Source organism: Caloenas nicobarica, chromosome 4 (assembly GCF_036013445.1).
Source record: "Caloenas nicobarica isolate bCalNic1 chromosome 4, bCalNic1.hap1, whole genome shotgun sequence".
NCBI lineage: Eukaryota > Metazoa > Chordata > Aves > Columbiformes > Columbidae > Caloenas > Caloenas nicobarica.
Genome location: NC_088248.1, coordinates 6,324,650 through 6,343,068, shown reverse-complemented (window position 1 = coordinate 6,343,068; position 18,419 = coordinate 6,324,650). Strand labels below are relative to the sequence as shown.

The window sequence follows — 18,419 nt, the reverse complement described above, 5'->3', positions numbered from 1 at the left end:
TTCCTTTTATTTTTTTTTCCCCGCCTTTTCATTTCCCCCGGCGGCGATGGTAGGTGGCCAGCTCCCTCTCCCCATGTCGTGTGTGTGTCCCCCTCGCCCCGCGGTGTCGCCGGCTCATCCCGGGACGGGGCTTGCTCCGTCCGGGCTGCCTCCTCAAGCCGTCTGCCCGCGGGTACGGCGGTGTGTGCCCCCTCCCACATCCCCCCTGTCACCGGGTGGCCATTGAGGCCGTTAGCGCCCCCCGCGCGCGCACCCCCTCGGAAATGACTTTCTGTGTTTCAGCTGCGGCAGCTCCCGTGAGGATGCAGGAGGAGCGGCTGCCCGGCCAGGCACCGACGGCGGGAATGCGCCCAGAGGAGGAGGAGGAGGATTAAGCGACCCCCCCCCCCCCCGCCCCGTCCCTCTCCCCCCGGCCCCCAACCCCCCCGCCGTCCCCGCCGGCCAACATGAACACCAACGTGTGTGTGGAGAGCGGCCCCAACCCCGAGGCGCCGGGGCTGCCCAAGGACAGCCACCTGCCCGAGGGGGCCCTCAACAGCCTTGTGGATTACAACTCGGAGATGGAGAGGTACCGCTCCTTCGCCACCTTCTACAAGACCAACGGCGGCGCCTTCCCCCAGGCGGCCAAGATCGCCCGCATCACCACCCCCATCTTCCCCAGCGCCGCCGCCGCCGCCGCCGCCCGCATCGGCATGTCCCCCTGGAACTGCGACACCGCCACGGCCGCCGCCGCCACCGCCATGCTCTGGGGCAGCGGCGGCGGCGGCGGCGCGGCGGGCGGCGCGAGGAAGCCCTCCTCCGCCGCTGCCGCCGCCTCCGCCTCCGCGGCCGCCGCCGCCGCCTCCTCGCTGCACGCCGGCAGGGGCGGCATGCACCACCGGAGCGACTCGCAGCGGCTGGGCAAGCCCGGCTGCCCGCCGGCCGAGCAGCCCGCCCTGCCCATGGCGAACGGCAACTTCCTCTCCACCCTCTCCCCCGAGCACTGCCGGCCGCTGGCCGGGGAGTGCATGAACAAGCTCAAGTGCGGCGCCACCGAAGCCGAGATCATGAACCTCCCGGAGCGCGTCGGCACCTTCTCGGCCATCCCGGCGCTGGGCGGCCTCTCCCTGCCCCCCGGGGTCATCGTCATGACGGCCCTGCACTCCCCCGCCGCGGCCTCGGCCGCCGTCACAGACAGCGCCTTCCAGATCGCCAACCTGGCGGACTGCCCGCAGAGCCACGCCTCGGCCTCGCCCGCCTCCGCCCTGGGCGCCGCCGCCGGCGCGGGGGGCGGCGGAGGCGGCGGCGGCGGAGGAGGTGGCGGCGGCGGCGGCGGAGGGGGGGCCGGCGGCGGCGGCGGGGCCGGGGCGGGCAACCCCGCCAAGAAGAAGCGGAAACGCTGCGGGGTGTGCGTGCCCTGCAAGCGGCTCATCAACTGTGGAGTCTGCAGCAGTTGCAGGAACCGCAAAACGGGACACCAGATCTGCAAATTTAGGAAATGTGAAGAGCTTAAGAAAAAACCGGGCACTTCGCTAGAGGTCAGAGGAGATGATTTCTTTTTCCCCAGCCTCCCGCCGTCCCTCCTCAACCCCCTGCCCCCTCCCCTCCAGTGCTTCTTGTCTAGCTTCAAGATGCAGCATCCCTTTTCCGAGGCCTCCTTCAGGCTCTGAGGGTGCGGGCGAGGCCCCCCCCCCGCGGCGCTGCCCCGCCGCCCGCCCCCTCTCCGCCCCGCAGGGAAGAGAAACGCCGCCCCGCCGGGCTCGGCGCTGGCCGCGGCCCCCGGCCCCGCCGAGGAGGGACGGAGAACCGCCCCCGCGGGCCTCCCCGCCGCGGGTCCCCCTGCCTCTCCGACCCGGAGGCCGGCCGAGGGGCGCCGGCCCCCGCCCCGCCAGATCGTGGCTGTTACGAGACGCTGCTCGCCTGGTTTACCTGCCGTGCTATAAGACTGCTGGCTGTCTCTGGTTTATTTCTTTTTTTTTTTCATTTTCTTTTTTTCCTTTTTTAAAAAAAAGAAAAAAAAATAATGGCGATCATGATGGTTCGGGGCGGTTTGTAGGGACGGGGAGGTGGGACAGTGAAAGTTTCAGCTGAACGCCTGGCTCCCGCCGTCGGAAGTTCAGGGGGAGGTAATGGCGAGTTCATCTCCAGGGTGACTGGCAGCAGTTTGTCCAACACAGACAACTGGCCATAGAGCCCAGTGGTCGGTGAAACGTGCCCAAGTAACCCCTTTGGCAGTATCTTTTACAAAATAACCCACTCACGATGTATAAAACACAATGGAAAAATAGCACAGGTATGACTGAACTGATTTCTGTACATACGGTTGTTTTCACGATGTGGCTGCAGAGCTGACAACGTGTGGCATTTCCCAACGATTTTCAGGTTTGCTAGACATAGGAGAGACAGGCAGGTCCCATGTCGCAGACATTTCGGTTGGTGTCGCAGGGACGACAGACAATGGGAACCCAAATACACAAGCAGGAGGAAAATGGCAATTGGTTGATACCATTAAGAGAAGGAAACAAGTGAGAGGAAAGACTAGTAATCATACTTAATCCCTTGTCATTATTAAAATTATAGTGTTGCTGTGTAGACGCACATATCAGATGTGTCTGAAGGTGTTGAGGATGATGGATTTAGTACGGAGGAGGAGCGTATTCTGGGTGCCATCAAGATTTGTAGTCACAGAAATTAGCAACTAAGTGAGAAATTGTAGCTTCCCTCTGTCTGTGTGTGTGTTCGTGTGTGTGCAGAGCGGTGGATTCCCCGGCTCATTGCTTAAGGGAGTTCTCTCCAAGAAGAGGTGGGATGGGGGATTCCAGGGAAAAAGCAACACCAAGAGCCCATTAATTTGATCTGTGTTAAATAAATGGGGATAATGATGATGGTATTGATACTGCCATGGCATAAAAGCAACATTTAGGGGTTTAATTGACATTTGGCTGATACAGTTAACTCTTTCCTAACCAGCCTCATCAAACTAACTAATTAATTCTTCCTTGCAAGAGTGAACAGTCCTTGCTAAAAGTTTTATTTATAGTTCTGCATCCTCTTGGCTGTTTTTTGTGAGTGTACGGTGACCTGGCATCACTAACACAAAAACCAGGAGGGACTTCCCAGGTGCTAGAAACTAGATTGGGCTTTCAGCTCTTGGTTTTCTCAAGAATATACCCTTGTTGGTTTCGTAGCAAGTTTGCAAAGAAGATACCTAATGCCTCTGTCTGTTAATGATGGATTATAATGCTGAGTACATCCTAAAAGAGGCTTCTCTGACCAGAGACGTGGCGAATCCCCCCCGCACCACCCAACACTGGGGGTGCCTTTGTGCACCAGGTTCCCTCATTAGGCTTGCAAACCAGGACACTGCTGGGATTTAATGTTTGTGATAAATGATAGGTTCTGATGGCTTATCGATTTGTGCAGAAAGCGAGCTATCTCTGGAAGAAACGAATTTGTACGTTATCAGATCTTCCCGTGGGTTTCTGTGCATCTCTGAGCACATTTCCAGAACTTCCTCACTCCTGACAGAGGTGTTCCGCAGCCCTAAAAACTGCTCAGGCGTGTTATGAGAATGCCGCCCGTTAAAATTGTTTAACCACTGTGACTAGTAAAAACCATGGTTTTATTAGCCACTTGTGTACTCTTATAACCACCTGCCTTCAGTTCTTTTCTTCATTCTCTCTCTCCCCACCCCTGCTCCTGTTTGTGCTCCGCCAGATATGTAGACACAAAAGCTCCTCTGCTGCTATACCGTGACTTGAAGGAAACAGGTTTCTCTTTCCAGCTGTGGAGCTGTCAGTAAGGCATCACTTCTCTGCAGGTTGTGACCCATCACAAAGTTGGTCACGGGATATGGCTGATTTCTTTACAGGAATGTGTTTTTTTCAGTAGGAGAGGAAGAGTGCCCAAACTGAGTAACTTTCTTATATGGTTGTTTTTCTCATGTCATCTTTCCCTTTTTTTGCTGTTTTGTATTAATTTTAAATTATCTAATATAAAGAGTGACAGCAGTGCTCTGGCTGTAAGGCCACCAGCTGGAAGGGTGTCCGAGTGACAGGGCCTACAGGAGGGCACTGCAGTGGTGTTGGGGGGTGGGCCAGGGCAGCCTCCCTGCGGGGTGAGATTTTGGGGCTGGTTTAGGGAAGCAACAGCTTTGCGTGGGCGATCCCGCGTCACCTGGGTAGGCATGGAACCAAGGAAATGCGATGAGGATGGAGGGGCTCCCGGTCCACTACGCACTTGTGAATTGCACGCGACAGTGGCTGCAAGTTGTGGAGATGATTCAAGGCAGGGGGTGGAACTGTGTTTAAAAACGAAATAAACGGAAAATGAGAATAATAATAAACAGTAAACTGGCTGATCCTACGTAAACCATTGCTCTCTTTTTCCTTTAAATCTCTTCTTCTACTGGTGCAATGAAGGCATACTAACTCACAAGGTTGGTACATGGAGCTGAAGACAGATTCACATGAATGCTTTCCAGGCCCTGACCCTTACATTTTTAACGGAATGCTTCCCTCCCAGCATTTTTTTTAACACTTGAATTATTTTTTCCTATTTTTCTTGTACTATTTTCACCTTAAAAGTGTCCCAATGCTCTAGTATTTTTCATAGAATGTTATTATTACTAGGAAATTTTATGTATGGTAAAAATAAATCTATAAAAATAAGATTGACGTCACGTTGCACGCTGCGTACTTGTGTATGTATATTCTGTGTTTGTTCAGATTTACAGTTGGGGTTTAAAGAGACATAATCTTTATTTACCTGTAGAGACTACTTATTTTCCTCTGATTGGTATATGCGTGTATAACTTCTGCTGCAAGTTATGAAGATTAGGAGCCTGGCATTACTTTACATCCCCCTCTCTTTGACGTAAACCATCCCAATTCAGTGTATGAGTCTCAGTTGACCTACTCCTCGTTTGCATTAGCGTAGCAGCAAAGTCAGGCAGAGAGGCTGACTCGCATTGGAAGGGTCTGAAGGGTTTGGCCCAAATGTGGAATATCTGCTGTTTGGCCATGCTGTCATCGTAGCCGGTGCCGCTTGTTTTATTCGTTACAGCCGCGCTAATTGATATGTGCACTATTAAAGTAAACGTTTGCATACCAACCTGAAGTAGTAAATACCAGCATCCCAATCCACGGCACGTCACTGAGTCGCGTTTCAAGCCAGTGGGGTTTTGAGATGGCTTTCGCCGGGGATAGGGTCGCAGTGATTGATTTCAACAGGAACAGTGCCTGAGCTGGAAAATCTTAACACCATATGGCATTGCCACGGGGGAGAGAGGCTGCGCTGGCAACCTCCGAACTCGCACTTTGTGTCGTGGTAGCGCACGCGAGCGCTGTTAAGGGAAGACTGCTGAGCTCTGTGGATAGGGGTCAATTAGCAAGGGCCTCGGAGGAAGCAATTTCCCTGCCGTCTATCTAGCTTTAAATTACATGCATAAGTTAAGCGGCAGCAGGATGGATTTGAGTAGCGTGAGGGGGAACTGAAAAGCTTGATAAGGAGCAGGCAGCTAACATGACTCAAGTGGCTAACTGGGAGGTGGAAAGAAAGACCACCTGGTAGCCCGTGTTGCCGTTCTATGCTGAAATGTTGCTGTAGGGCAGCGTTTCTCTGCCTCGTAGCCCTCCATCTGGCTGCGGCTCCTCATGTGTTAAACACTTTGCAAGCTGGCAAAAGAGCAGTCCCTGTCCCTGGGCATTACAGCTGGAGCAAGAACTGTGACCTGTCCTGAGTGCAATTCATGTTGGCTATCGGCTGCAAAGCCCTGATCAGCTCTAAATGCCTTTTAATTCTGCCCAGGTGCTCTTGTTTTTCTGTCCCCAGGCCCTAGCCCCCAGGGAGGGTGCCTGGCACTGGCAGTGGCTGCTGGAACTACATGAGACCCCTTGCCTGGTGACTGTGAGACTCTTGCACGGGACTTCTGACACGGGGCACGATCCTGCGGTGATGGTGCTGGCAGTGAGCGGAGGAGGCAAGAGGCAGGGCAAGATTTGACATTTGTTGAGCATTTTGCGAGGGTTTTTGTCACTTTCATGCAGATTTTACGTGTCTGGGATAAGCATACGTTCGGCGATGAGTTTTCCTTTTGACCTCTGGAGGTTCTTGGGGACAGTGCAAGGCTTCCTGCTGCCACCTCCAGCAGACACCAGGGCAGCTGCAGATGTCTTTGCTCACCAATGCCTCATCTCCGCCGCTTGGAAATCTCATTGTAGCTATCACATCTGGCAAGGCGGGAATGCATTGCGATTGGTGGGAGACATGGGGTTGAGGAAGACATTGAAAGCCCAGTGGAGTAGAGTTTTTGGTCTCCTTACAGTTCTGGCAAATTATTAGTGCAAGGGATAGCCTCTGAAATGGAGTTGGATGTCGTCATCTGTTTTACTGTTTCATATATTGTTGTTTCCCTTTCCTTGTGTGATACTTACAAAGCAAAGCGCCCAAACCCCATGACATTAGCATTCCATTTAGAATATATGTTATATAAACTGCTGTTTGATATAGTGTAGTTTGTTAAAGGAGGGCAAAAATTCAGCTTCCCCTGCCTAAGGAAACTCTTCGTGGTGGGATTTGGTATTGGACTGAACAGAATTTCAAGGAATTCAGCAAAATCGTAGGCCAGTCACGGGCTTAACAGGCTCCTTCGTACAAACACTGCTTTCTGCTTGCATTGGAAATTGCTTGCTTTAAATCACTGAAGTATGATTGCTTGCCACTGAAATTGTCCATATGGTAAGAGAGGTTGACTGGTTGTGGCGGCCCCGCGTTTTGATCGCACTGAATAGTTCTTTGCACATTTTTCTAAGTACCAATGTAGGTTATACAGTTGGGACATCAGGATTTTGCAGCAGACTTTGGTCTTCAGTGTCGTGACTGATTGGTTAATCTGTTTTTTTAAGTTGACATAATGAAATCTCTGTGTATTGTTTAGGCTGGACAAGTTGCATGTATTGTGAGAAAGATAAATAAATAAAGCCAGTTTTTTCTTTTTCCTAGGGCAGGAATCAGCTTAATGAGTACCTTTTTTTTCCCCAAAAAAACATTATCTAAGTCAATTTGGACTATATATTTCAGTTAGCAGTGCATAAAACCATCATGACTTGGACTCTTATGCCAGCTACAGCACTTTTGGAAAATCTTACAAAATGTCGCAGGCTATATGCATCATGCCTTATTCATACAGGGAGACTCGTTTAAGCTGGTAGATATGTGAATATCGTATACCACTCATTTGGGGTGGTTAACAGTAAATAACAGTCTCGGGTTTTGTCTGCCTGTACATGTGTATTCATATTATTGGGGTTTTGGGCCACTTTCCACAGAATTCTGTTTGCTAAGTGGACACCTAACACCTTGGTCACTTGGAGAATGAATTAGTATGTGGTCCCTGTTGAAGAGCAACATCTTACTACATTTTTGGTTTTAAAAGAAATGTGCTCTAGAGAGTTAAATAAAAGACAGGTATTAATTTCTGTACGCTGTCATACACTTGGTACACAGATATGGCCGAGAACAGGTCTTTTCCAAATATCCTAAAAATTTCTATCTGTAAAAAGAAAACTAGTAGTCTTCTGACTTTTAACATGCATGTATTTTAAGGGTTAGGCTTGGTGAAATATTTCTAAGCAGGCAAACTTAGAATCTACACCTTAAAGTCTCGTCAAATAGAGCATAATCCTTTTGATAGCTGGTTGCAATGGGAAGCAGCTGCTGGTTTTGTAGGGAAAGGCTTTGATATAAGCTTTTTGGATGTACCCGAGTGAGTTAGGAGCAATAAGAAAGTAACTCATGTCACCATAAGAAAGTCCCTGGGACTTAGCCTGGGTTACCAACAATTCCTGAGTCACCAACTATGTGCTTAAAAATTTCTATCAGATACTTTGTCTGCTGCGGAGCACCACCACCCGAAAAAAGCATTTCTGTGCTTCTGTGGTGTCTGTATTTTTTGATAGCTCATCTACTTCAAGTGATCGTGCAGAACAGCGGTGTCTTGAAGCGTGCGGTTTCGTTTGACACTTTTTTGCTATTTGGGAGCCCAGCTTGCTGTGTCTGTCTTCTCTCTTCTTTTGGGTACCTGTATTGTTTCCCACAGTCGTATCTTGCTCAGTCACATGCAAACACCTGTCCTGAAATTGAATTACTCTGCGGCGTAAAGTCATCCTCCATTTCAGCATCCTGCGCTTTCTGTTTGTTGAGTTATGTTGCACCATACTTTAGGTGCGACAGCCATTTAATAATGTTGAAGCCTTCACTCTGCAGGGGCTACAAAGATCCCAGCAGGCTTGTTAACTTCTACTCTCAGACTTTATGGGGAATATTTTCTTCTCCCTGGAACTCCTAGGCATCCTCTTAATTAACATTATAAAAATCCATAGCCAGGTATTTGTGAAGCCTGTTGAATTTTTTTGCAGTTTTCTGGAGTTTCTCCATCCCTTCCTATTTAACCAGACACTCCAGTGGCAAGTGAGATATGAGAACATAAAAGGAATAAGGCAGCCTGGGTCATGCTGGATACTGCGTTCTTGGCGGGCAGCAAACTCATCAAATGCCTTTCTCTTACCACAGGGTTTTATTCTTTCTCCTGCTCTAGTCAGTCTTCTCCTTTATCTCAGTCTCTAAAGTGTTGGACATTTTAAAACTTTGCGCCTTTGCTGTCTCAGGACAGTATTCCTTTCAGTTCCAGACTGCTGTGGCCATGGTCTCTGTTGTACTTCTACATTAGCTGGTATCAGACTTCATTTGACTAGAAGTTATTTGTACAGAGATGAGAGAGATTATTCAGTGGTTGAGGAGGTGGAGAAAAATTCGGAGTGAAGGGAGGAACTTAATAAACACTGGAAAATGATGGGAAATCCTAGGGAGTTCAGGATGGATATCAGTTAAGATCCTCTCAAACAGAGGAGGATGCAAAAGTGGCTGAGGGTTGGTTATAACGTGCAAAGCCTCGGTGGGGGGATGTCTGCCCCTCTGTAGGACAGACTTGGTTACCATGAGGCAGACGGGCCGAGCACTGGAGGTGATCTGCTGGCAGGCAGGGTACTGTGGTAGTGCTGAAAATGGCAGAGAGGTCTCCCCTGGCGAGAAGAAGGCAGATTATAGCTGCTGCTATGAGCAGGAGGTTTGGCATCAGCAATTCGGGTGAGGCAGCTGAACAGCTCACCAGTCATCGTCCTCTCAGCACTTCTCTGGGGGAAGGCCAAGACTTCATACAACAGAAGGAGACCTCGATGAGGGTAGGCAGGGCTTTCCACGTGCCCTTGTTGACAGGGTAATCCAAGTTCTTTAATTCATTTTTCAAATTGACTAGAATTTGTGGAGAGAATCTGTGTACTGGCATGAGCATGTGGTACGGGAGGAGCTGCATGATCTGAACAAGTTGTTCAAGAGCTGAGGAAATGATAAAGGCATACATACAGACAAGCTGACAAATGTGAAAGAGAGAGGGAATGTTTGCAAATGAAAGGCTGAAAATGATGATTTGTTGCACGAGGACTGCTTGGGCTTAGAGGTTTTTTGGGTGGTGTGTACTGCGTGTCCTAGGGAAGCTAGAGCACACACAAAGACTTTGCTCCATCATCATAAAAGAGATACCCCAAAATAACTGAGGTTCAGGAACATCCATCCTTCTGCACATCCTAACGGCTGGGTGGGGATGCAGAGGTGGTGCAGCGACCTTGGCAGCTACAGGCTTGGAAGAGAACTGAAGAGCTCTAGCCATCTGTGTAGAAGGTACAAGGAGGACAAAGCATGATTATTGTGGTGCAGTTAAAGACGTCAGAAATGGAAAATAAGAGGTGGCGAGTATATGTTTTTAAATATGTGATCTCCAAAACAAGTGGTATCAGTCAAACAAAGGCTGTTGGTTTTAGAGTGAGCAAAAGAGGAGAAAATATATTCGGAAAGCTCATGGGTTTGAATAGCTAGCCACTAGGGAGTGGGTGAGAGAGGACTCGGTGACACAAGCTTAGTAATGATATAAAACCTGTTCCCTCTAAGTCACCAGTTCATCTAAGCTCAGGGAGGCAGGGATCACAGTTGGCTGGTTGCTTGGAGGCTGATGTAAAATAAATTGGAGGTTGAAGTCCAGCAGAGGTGGCAGTGTCATGAAAATAATCACTGAGACGGGTCTTAATTGTCATCCTTGAAAATTTCAGAAGACATACCCAGGACTGAATGGGGTTCAGAGCCATTTACAATCTTTTAATGTTTTCCCCTCCAGCTGGGAATTGTGGTGACCCGCTGTATAAGAGTTTGCGTTGCTGCTCATCTCCCTGGATCTGATCGGACAACACGTGGTGCTCACTGGCTGTGAAAAGAGCCAGAGAGCCAAGCTGGTACCTATAATGAGTCTTAGGCATTGGCTGAAAATCCTCCCTCAGCCCAGGTAACTGAGTACTGCATTTAAGTGAATTTCTTTTTTCTTCTTCTTTTTTTTTTTTCTTTTTCCTGCAAGTTTTGCAGAAAAAGAAACAAGCAGGCAGAAGCCAAACATTTAATGGATGTATTTTTCACTGGCTCCTTTATCAACAGTGTATGAAAAATCCCAAAGGACAGAAGCAGTTAGCTAACCAATGAGGCATCATAGCCGATTTTAGGTTCCATGCAGGAGAAAAAGACGCAGAAGCCCCAGCAGCTCTAGGGGAAAGAGATTTAAATTTAGGCTTGGTAGTGAGAAACGTGCCTCCCCTCTGCTTGGAGACCAGCCCGTAAGAGATTACCATACCCCAGGGCAGCAGTCTGGAGGATGATAGAGATGTCAGTCTGCGAGTGCAAAGACTTGCACCACTGGATGATGAACCAGCAGGGATTTCTCATTAATGGAATGAATGTTAACAAGAGTAATTCTGGTTTGTGAGTTTGTGTGTGGGGGAAGGATAAATGATAGGGACTGATGGATGGTCTTCACAGGGATTTGATTAGGGAGAAGGTGAATGGCAGTGTGTGTGTGAGAGACAGGGAGGTGTGTGCACATGGCGCATCCATTGCAGAAGGCAGGCACACTTCAAGTTGATAATGTCTGACAGAGGAGAAGCAGCAGAATTAACCAGGCAGGTCCTAGGCAAGAGCAGAAGCTGAGCAGTGGTGTGGATATTTCATTTTTAGCGTCTTTTGCGTTGTAAGGTCTTGGGTTTTATGCTGCATGGTGGTAACCAACCTGTAGCCAAGAATTTCTCTATAAAACTTTTCCCAGTAACAGAGATTTGTGCTTTATGCTAATAAAGCGTTTGGCTGTTTGATCCTAATTCCCACAGTCAGTATGGGAGCACTGAGTGACAGCTTTTCTGACCTGCTTAGCATCAGTCTTGGCTCTGAAGTAACACTGTGTCGGAGCTTGTGCCAGCCCTTCCCCATCCCTGAAAAAGCAGGAGACAGGCCAGACCTACTGGTTGGGAGGCCAGACAGGTAGAACCAACAGAAACAATCCCTCATCCTACCTGCGGCCTTCAGATGCTGATGGAATGCAAAGAATAGTTGTGGGTTTTTTGGAAAAAAAGGCAAAGTGGCCACATAAGTTGAACAGACATGCTAGTGGGCTTAGCAGCGCCATCCTCAGGTGCAAGGATAGCTGAAAAACCAAAGGAACTGCAGAAATAGGGGAGCCGTAGAAATAGGGAAAGAAACGTCAATCCCTTTGGCAGTGAGATATGAGAGAGCCCTGATCTGAAAACCCAAACCTCCGATGTCTTCCCCGCTGCCTTTGCCAGAAGCCTTTAGGAGCCCCCGTCCGAGGCCACAGCGTGGCCAGCTGGCCCCGGCCCCGCTTGCCCGCCGCTGCCAGCCCCACATGCGGGGTGCCAGGCACAGCGAAGCCGTCGGCCAAACCGGCTGCTCCCCTGGGGAGCGAGCAGGATGGCAGAGGTGGAGACTTGGCTCCGTCCCTCGGCTCGCTGGCCAAAAGGGCTGCGCTGGCACAAGGGACGGAGCGTGCTGGGAGGCGACCGCGGCCAGTTGTTCTCAACTGGGGAAGGACAGGGGAGAGGAGATGTGTTCCTGTCCAGGGCTCTGCCTGCATCCTGGGGTGATGCTTGTGCTTTCCAGCTGCGGTGCAAGCAATGCTTTAGTGGCTCGAGCTGCCCCTCTGAAAAGTAGCACGGCTGGTCTTAGCTGTAGGTGCTCACTGGCATGGAGAAGGGTTCCATCACTAACATTTCCTGGGACTGAGCTGTTTTTCTTTGACAGCATTAGTCTGGATTCCTTATGATTCCTGATCCTGTATTTGCCATCTGTTTTCCCCAATGGTGTTATGCATTTTTTCAGATGAAAAAAGTGAAATTGTTTACCCATTCCCCAAATTTAATATCATATATAAAGTGAAAAAAATTAATATATAAAATAAACCGTGGTGTGTACTGAATGTAAATGAGGGGCATGTTTGCTCGTTCTTTCTCCTCTGGAGAAACACATTACTCCTCAGACTAATCCTATTGATTTAGTTGGGGAGTTACTGCCTGCTGCTGATGCTGAGTCCAGATGGCAGGATCCATCCCTACAGTGATGAATCTCTAGCTCCCCCATGACCGTGAGCACAAACCCTTTACTCCCTGGCTAGCCCCACTGAGATCTCCAGAGGTTACCTCTGAGCGAGCTGTTGGAGAGGAGCTGGGTTTTCAAAGCATGACCCTGAGTTAGGAGTACATTTTTTTTTAATTTCTATTTGCAGTGTCCCATGGCAGAGGTTTACTTTTCACTTGGTGGAGCTGGCAGCAGAGAAAGTCAAATGAGTTTCCTAATCTGGTGTGTTCTAAATCTGGTTTGTCTCAAATATGGCCTGAGAGATATGCAGCGCAAGTGGAAAAATAACTGCCAGCACACAGATGCATGTCCTCTCAGAGCAAATAAAGCTGACTTTTAAAATAAATATTAAATCTCATCCTTGGTATGAAGGGAGACAGGCCCATAGCTCAGGTATGGGGAGAGATATTTTAAGGTGGGCTGTGGAAGCAGACTCACCACCGAGCTTCTGACCCAGCGTACGTGTCCCGTTTTATCTGCTAAGTCCAATAATAAGCTCGTTATTAGAGGACATCTGTTAGCTCCTGATAACACGTACAGCGAGCAGGAGCGCAGCATCAGTGGGCAGCCGAGGATTTTGGCAGCCGTGGGGAGCAGCGGCTTCGTAGACTGTTTCACACCTTGTCCAAAGCTGGCGTGTCCCTCTCCCCCCGCCGGCTCGGTGGGACACTCGGGAGTCCCTCCAGTGCAGGGAGCAGAGCAGCTGGGAGAAACGTGCCCTGCGCTGGCTCTGCCTCTCTCCTCTCTCTCCTCTCTCTCCTCTCTCTCCTCTCTCTCCTCTCTCTCCTCTCTCTCCTCTCTCTCCTCTCTCTCCTCTCTCTCCTCTCTCTCCTCTCTCCTTTCCTTTCCTCACCACTTTCTTGCCCCCAAGCCTCCTCGCCTGAAGAAAAACGTTCAAGGAGACTCTTGTGTGAGCTGAATCTGAGCATCGGGAGGTTTTCCCCAAAGTCGTTGCTGTGGGTAATGTATATTTATGAGCGGAACAAAGTGGGCCATAGATACTTTCAAAGGCTGTTTTCCTCTCTGAGTGGCTCAGTATTTAGGCACGAAAGGAGGGGAGGTGCTGTCCAGACCATGTTCACCAGTGGGGGTAGAACATGAGTTTTGGAGCACGTGGATTTGCACAAGATTCTGTGCTGTTTATGTGTTAGCAATACTGTGTGTGTATTTGACGTTATTTCCAGCATGATCAAGCTGACACCTTAATTAGCTTGTGGCACTGGAAGTACAAGGTGTGACTTGGAGGAAAGGCCAGTTTGCTTTCTCGCTGGCAGTCGTGTGAGTTCTGTGGCACTGGTGAGGTGTGTAGCCCAGGTTCGCACAGGTGTGAGGAAAGCATTCGGTCACTGGTGTGTGGCCAGTGGTGGCCAGTGTTTGCTGGGCTACTGATCCAAATTGCACTTCACACGGGGGCCACCTGAACTTTTTGGCTACCGTGGAGCACCAGATTTCTCTGTCTCTGATTATATATCTATATATGTACATATATGTGTATATTGAGATATACATACAGACATATATATGTATATAACTTAGTGGGCCAAATTTCATGCTATACATCCACTGGCCTTTCCTTTGGGAAATACAGGAACATCCACCAGTTTCATTTGTCTTGCCATGTGAATTTGAGATGCATTAAGGACAAAGTTCCTGCACCGCTGTCTATTTCTGTGGTTGTGTAGGTCTTTGTAAAGACTGTCAGGTAGCCCAGATCTTGTTGAACATACCTCAGCTGCAGTATGCTTTCCCAAAGGGCCTCTGTTGAGCTGGATCGTTTCAGCCAAGACTCCTCAGGAGGAATGAGGAGTGCCACATCTGGCCAGTAATTTGCTGTAGCCATGTGTGTTTGCATCAATGAGAGTGGGATTTTTGCTCACGGATCAAACATCAAAGCATTCTTACACAATGCAACGTTTTTAACATCAGTAAAGTATTAGGTCATAATCATGTAGTGCTCTGATATGTTGTATTTTATTTCTGAATGTGGTTCACCTCAACCTAAGTGATTCCCTAGCCTTGCAGAAAATAATACAGATAACTTGCAGCGAGTCTTGGTCATGCAGGTGTGAATTTGGGCTGCAGCCCAAGCAACAGCATCCTGAGCAGGAGCGGCCAGTTTTCCTGATCCCTCATCTCCATACCAAATCTTTCAGGTGGCTGTGAGACTCAGAGCTGAGGACAAGGGCATCTCTGGCCGGTTTTGTAGGCATGAGGTGGCCAAGGGCTGGGGCTGGCCTGGGCAAGCAGGCAGCCTTTGGGTGAGCCTTGCCCCGGGGGCTCCATCAGTCGGTCCGTCACCCCGCGGGGCTGTGGGAGGCATCGTTCTTTAATTAATGCTTTTGCTGTGAAAATACAGAGCTCAGCTGTCAAAACGGAGTCTCTGGTGAGGAATTTGCAGCCCCTGCCAGCGTGCTGTTTTCACGCGCTGGCAGTGTGTGCACGCACACACATGTGGCAAGGCTCTGCTTTTGCATTTCTGCGTGGGGCAACCAGGACAGATATGTAGGTATCATTTTTTCATTGCTGCTTAACTGAAGTGATTTTCGCTCTTCTGTTCCTTTCAGTTGCCTGTTTTACCTCCTCCTCCAAAAATGTAGTGTGCTTGGTTCCCTACCTGAATCTGACTTTTCAAGGCAACAATTACAATTTCCAATGTTTGAGCTACTTCTTTTGCAGTGAAAGCTGGCAAGAAGGGAACAGAAAAGAGAATTTGAAAGTGTGGAGGTCATTTCATCCCGAGTTTGTGCAGGGATAAATTCTCTTGAGTACCACACTTTATGGCATTACCTGCTCGGAGAAGCCGGGGCTGCGGGTTTCTGAGCATCCTCTTGGGAGCGAGCCTGCTGTTTGTCAGCATTTGCACCGGCATGAGTAGTGAAGGCTTTTACAGCAGAACCACGCTGATCAGCTCTGGTTCTGCTCCTCACCACCCCTGCTCGGGCTTCCAGGGGGTTCTGCCTTTCCTGTCACTCAGGATAACGATTCCCCGCCAGCGGCACAGAGATCCAGAAACGCGCTGTAATCTTGTCGGGGAGTTTGATTCCCCAGCTGGGACTCCTGGATTTATACAGCCGGGTGGTAGATGGTCATTGCACTTAAGCTTGTACCTTGGTGTGCTGAACTACTAAATGGGCTGAAGGGTCTCTTTTTGTCTGGAAATAACCTTGGTTCTTGGAGCAGTAAAATCTATGGATTTCATCACATAAATTGGTTTAGATTTAGCTCGATCCACCTATTCAATTTTAGAAGCTTTCCTTTTTGTTTAAGCGTGGATTAATAATTCATTCCCAAATCAGGGGTTAGCACAATGGATATTAAACTGCAAATGTATATCTTTAATTAGAACTTGGTATGCAGATGCAAAATTCCTTATCTTGTAGTTTTTCAAAAGCACACATATTAAACCACAGCTTTGCCCTTCAAAAATATTATTCCATGTATTTAAAGGTCTGAATGACCTTTTAATCAGACATTACACCTTTACTTCCAGCTGATATGACAACATCTGACAGTAACTCAACCTGATGCTGCAAGAAAATAAATAAAGGCCATCTCAGTCACTATGTCTTAAAATCTCTCTGTCTAGCTGTGGTTTTGTGTTTAGGGAGATGAACCTACAGCGGAGCATTATGTTTAGTTTTCAGGTATTGGGTTTAATACGTCTGCATGCCTGGCTGTTCTTTCGAGGTCAATTTAGTCGTACGATTGTTTCCTGTCATTCTGAACTCCAGCCTCTCTGCCATCAGCCTCTTTATGAATTATAAATCTGTGCACCTCGCTCTGAGCAGCCATCTTACAGCCCACGCAGAGCGGCGCGGATGGGCTGGCAATCGCATTAGCTCTCCTCGGCGTACCTGGGGAGAGGGGCTGCTGCGCTTTGTCACTGCCTGTGCTAATGTCAAACACACCTAATGCGGCCGCACAGGGACTGGTAAAGATGGTTCTGGGCGATTCCTACTTTTGGACCAGCGACACAAAGAAAACTCGTACCGGTCGGGGCGACCAGCTCATTGTCTTTGGAAGTTAATTTTCAGATGATTTATTAAAGCCTAACATTTGTGGAGGGCGAGCGGGTATTGAATTGACCACAGGTTGGAATTCTGGTGACACAGCAAAAGTATTTTTGCCTCTGGTATTTCCATGGGCATGAGCGATAAACACAACAATAAGAGCTCCCCTTTGATGTGGCTTTTACAATAAGAGGAGCCGTGTACTGCTTGAGCCTGACTATCACAAAGTGGGCTAATTTTTCAACAAGAAATACTTGCTGTACTAATGAGCAGTTCCACGGAATTCAGCAAGAAATATTCTGTTGTCAAGTACAATGCACACTGGGTGCTGTAGAGTCCATAGGTTATTGGATTTTGGTGGAAAACATAGGAAAACACTTTAAAGGTACTCCCTGAAGCAAAAATGAAAGAATTCCTTCAAAAAGAGACATGGTATTTATATATGACACAAGCAAAATCAGTGCGTGCTCTTTCATTACAAGTATATATTTGCAGTTTTCACGAGTTTTGCTTTTAGGGGCATTTCACTGGATGCGATGCTACTATTTGTGGGCAGTTCTTAATGAAACAAGTAGCGGGGGGGAGCCGGGACTGACTAACACAAAGCCACCCCAGGGCTTGCTCTCGCCTCCCTGATTGGTGTATAGTCATTAGCTCTGGAGCAGAGACGTGTGGGTCTAGATTCAGGGGTTCAAGGGCACTTTCGTCATCTTTTGACTTGGAAGGAAGTTGAGGGCAAGATGCACCTCACAGAAGTGACACAGCCTGTGCACGCCCAGCACCTCCATCTCTCATGTATGTTGTACTTTAAAGCCGTGAAGGGAATTTGCCTGTACTCAAGTGTGTGTGGAGGCACCTAAATGCAAGAGGATATCATTTTCTGGGGGACAACAAGTGGGGGAAGGAGGGAGGTAAACTAATTCTATGTAAGCCAAGGTCGAGCATGTGTGCAAAAGAAAGTACAAGGGCGGCCCGGGCAGCCCCTCCAAGTCAGTCGGATGTTTCCCTCACTGAAATGAAGTCAAGGATGTGCTTAAGTGCTTTCTGCGTTGCAACCTAGACGTGGAATGAGGTGATCAGCCTGAGGTTTGGAAATGCCAACCCGTGCTCCCAAGGTGTCTGTAGACACAGCACACTTTCCGAATGACAGAGCAATACCTTCGTTATTCCCCCGTCAAAAGAACTGTTCTTGCCAAAGCATGTCTAACCTACAGTCCCACCAAGCCATAACTTTACGTCCACTCTACCAAGGCACAGGCAGAAAGCATTGTAAAACTGTGTGGTTATTCTAAAAGCACTGTCTGTTTTCCAAGAGATTTTTTTTTCTAGCAACGTTTACATTTCCATGACTACCTTGTTTAACTAACTAAGGAGAAGACGGAATGTTAGGTGTATTAGATACTGAGTATCGCGTATGATCCTAAAATGGTGTGTGTTTGGAGAAAGGATGTTTCTATTAATTGTCAAGCAATGTGAGGCATCGTGTTGTTCCTAGATAACTGAAAGTATGCCTAAAATGTAAAGGAAAAGAACAACTAGAAGAACTCAAGTATGCCAATGCCGCAAAAGAAAGCTTAACTTGTTTTCTTGCTTTTTTTTTAGAGAACACCTGTTCCCAGCGCTGAAGCATTCCGATGGTTCTTTTAAGCAGTAGTGTATCTTATTTTCAAGGCAGTCCGAAGTGAATGGCAAGCTAAAGTCTTGTTTTAAGAAACTGCTTAGTCCACCATTGAAGAATATACTCAGACACTATTTTCATTTATGTATAGGGGTTTCCTCAAAAGCAAAAGACAAAAATCTGGGAGCCTGGGGAATTGGCCAGCTTCTTCACATTCAGTACACTGATTCTTTCTTTGATGTAACTTAGCTATGCTAGTGAAGTTGTTGTCTATTTTTAAAGTGGCTGTAAAA

General features: G+C 48.4%; 1 protein-coding gene across 1 annotated transcript; it reads left to right on the top strand.

Annotated features, from left to right (window-relative positions):
• Nucleotides 1-446: 446 nt before the first annotated feature.
• CXXC4 (CXXC finger protein 4) lies at nt 447-18,185 on the top strand. The gene is made up of 3 exons (XM_065634796.1): nt 447-1,243; nt 1,334-1,517; nt 18,111-18,185. The coding sequence occupies exons 1-3, from the start codon at nt 447-449 to the stop codon at nt 18,153-18,155; spliced, it is 1,026 nt and encodes a 341-aa protein (XP_065490868.1). The 3' UTR covers nt 18,156-18,185.
• The last annotated feature ends 234 nt before the right edge of the window (nt 18,186-18,419 follow it).

Coding starts and splice junctions, on each gene's coding strand:
- CXXC4 (XM_065634796.1), top strand. CDS start 447: ATGAACACCAACGTGTGTGTGGAGAGCGGCCCCAACCCCGAGGCGCCG. Junction 1,244..1,333: donor TCGGCCTCGCCCGCCTCCGC/CCTGGGCGCCGC, acceptor GGCCGGCGGCGG/CGGCGGGGCCGGGGCGGGCA. Junction 1,518..18,110: donor AACCGGGCACTTCGCTAGAG/GTCAGAGGAGAT, acceptor CTTTTTTTTTAG/AGAACACCTGTTCCCAGCGC.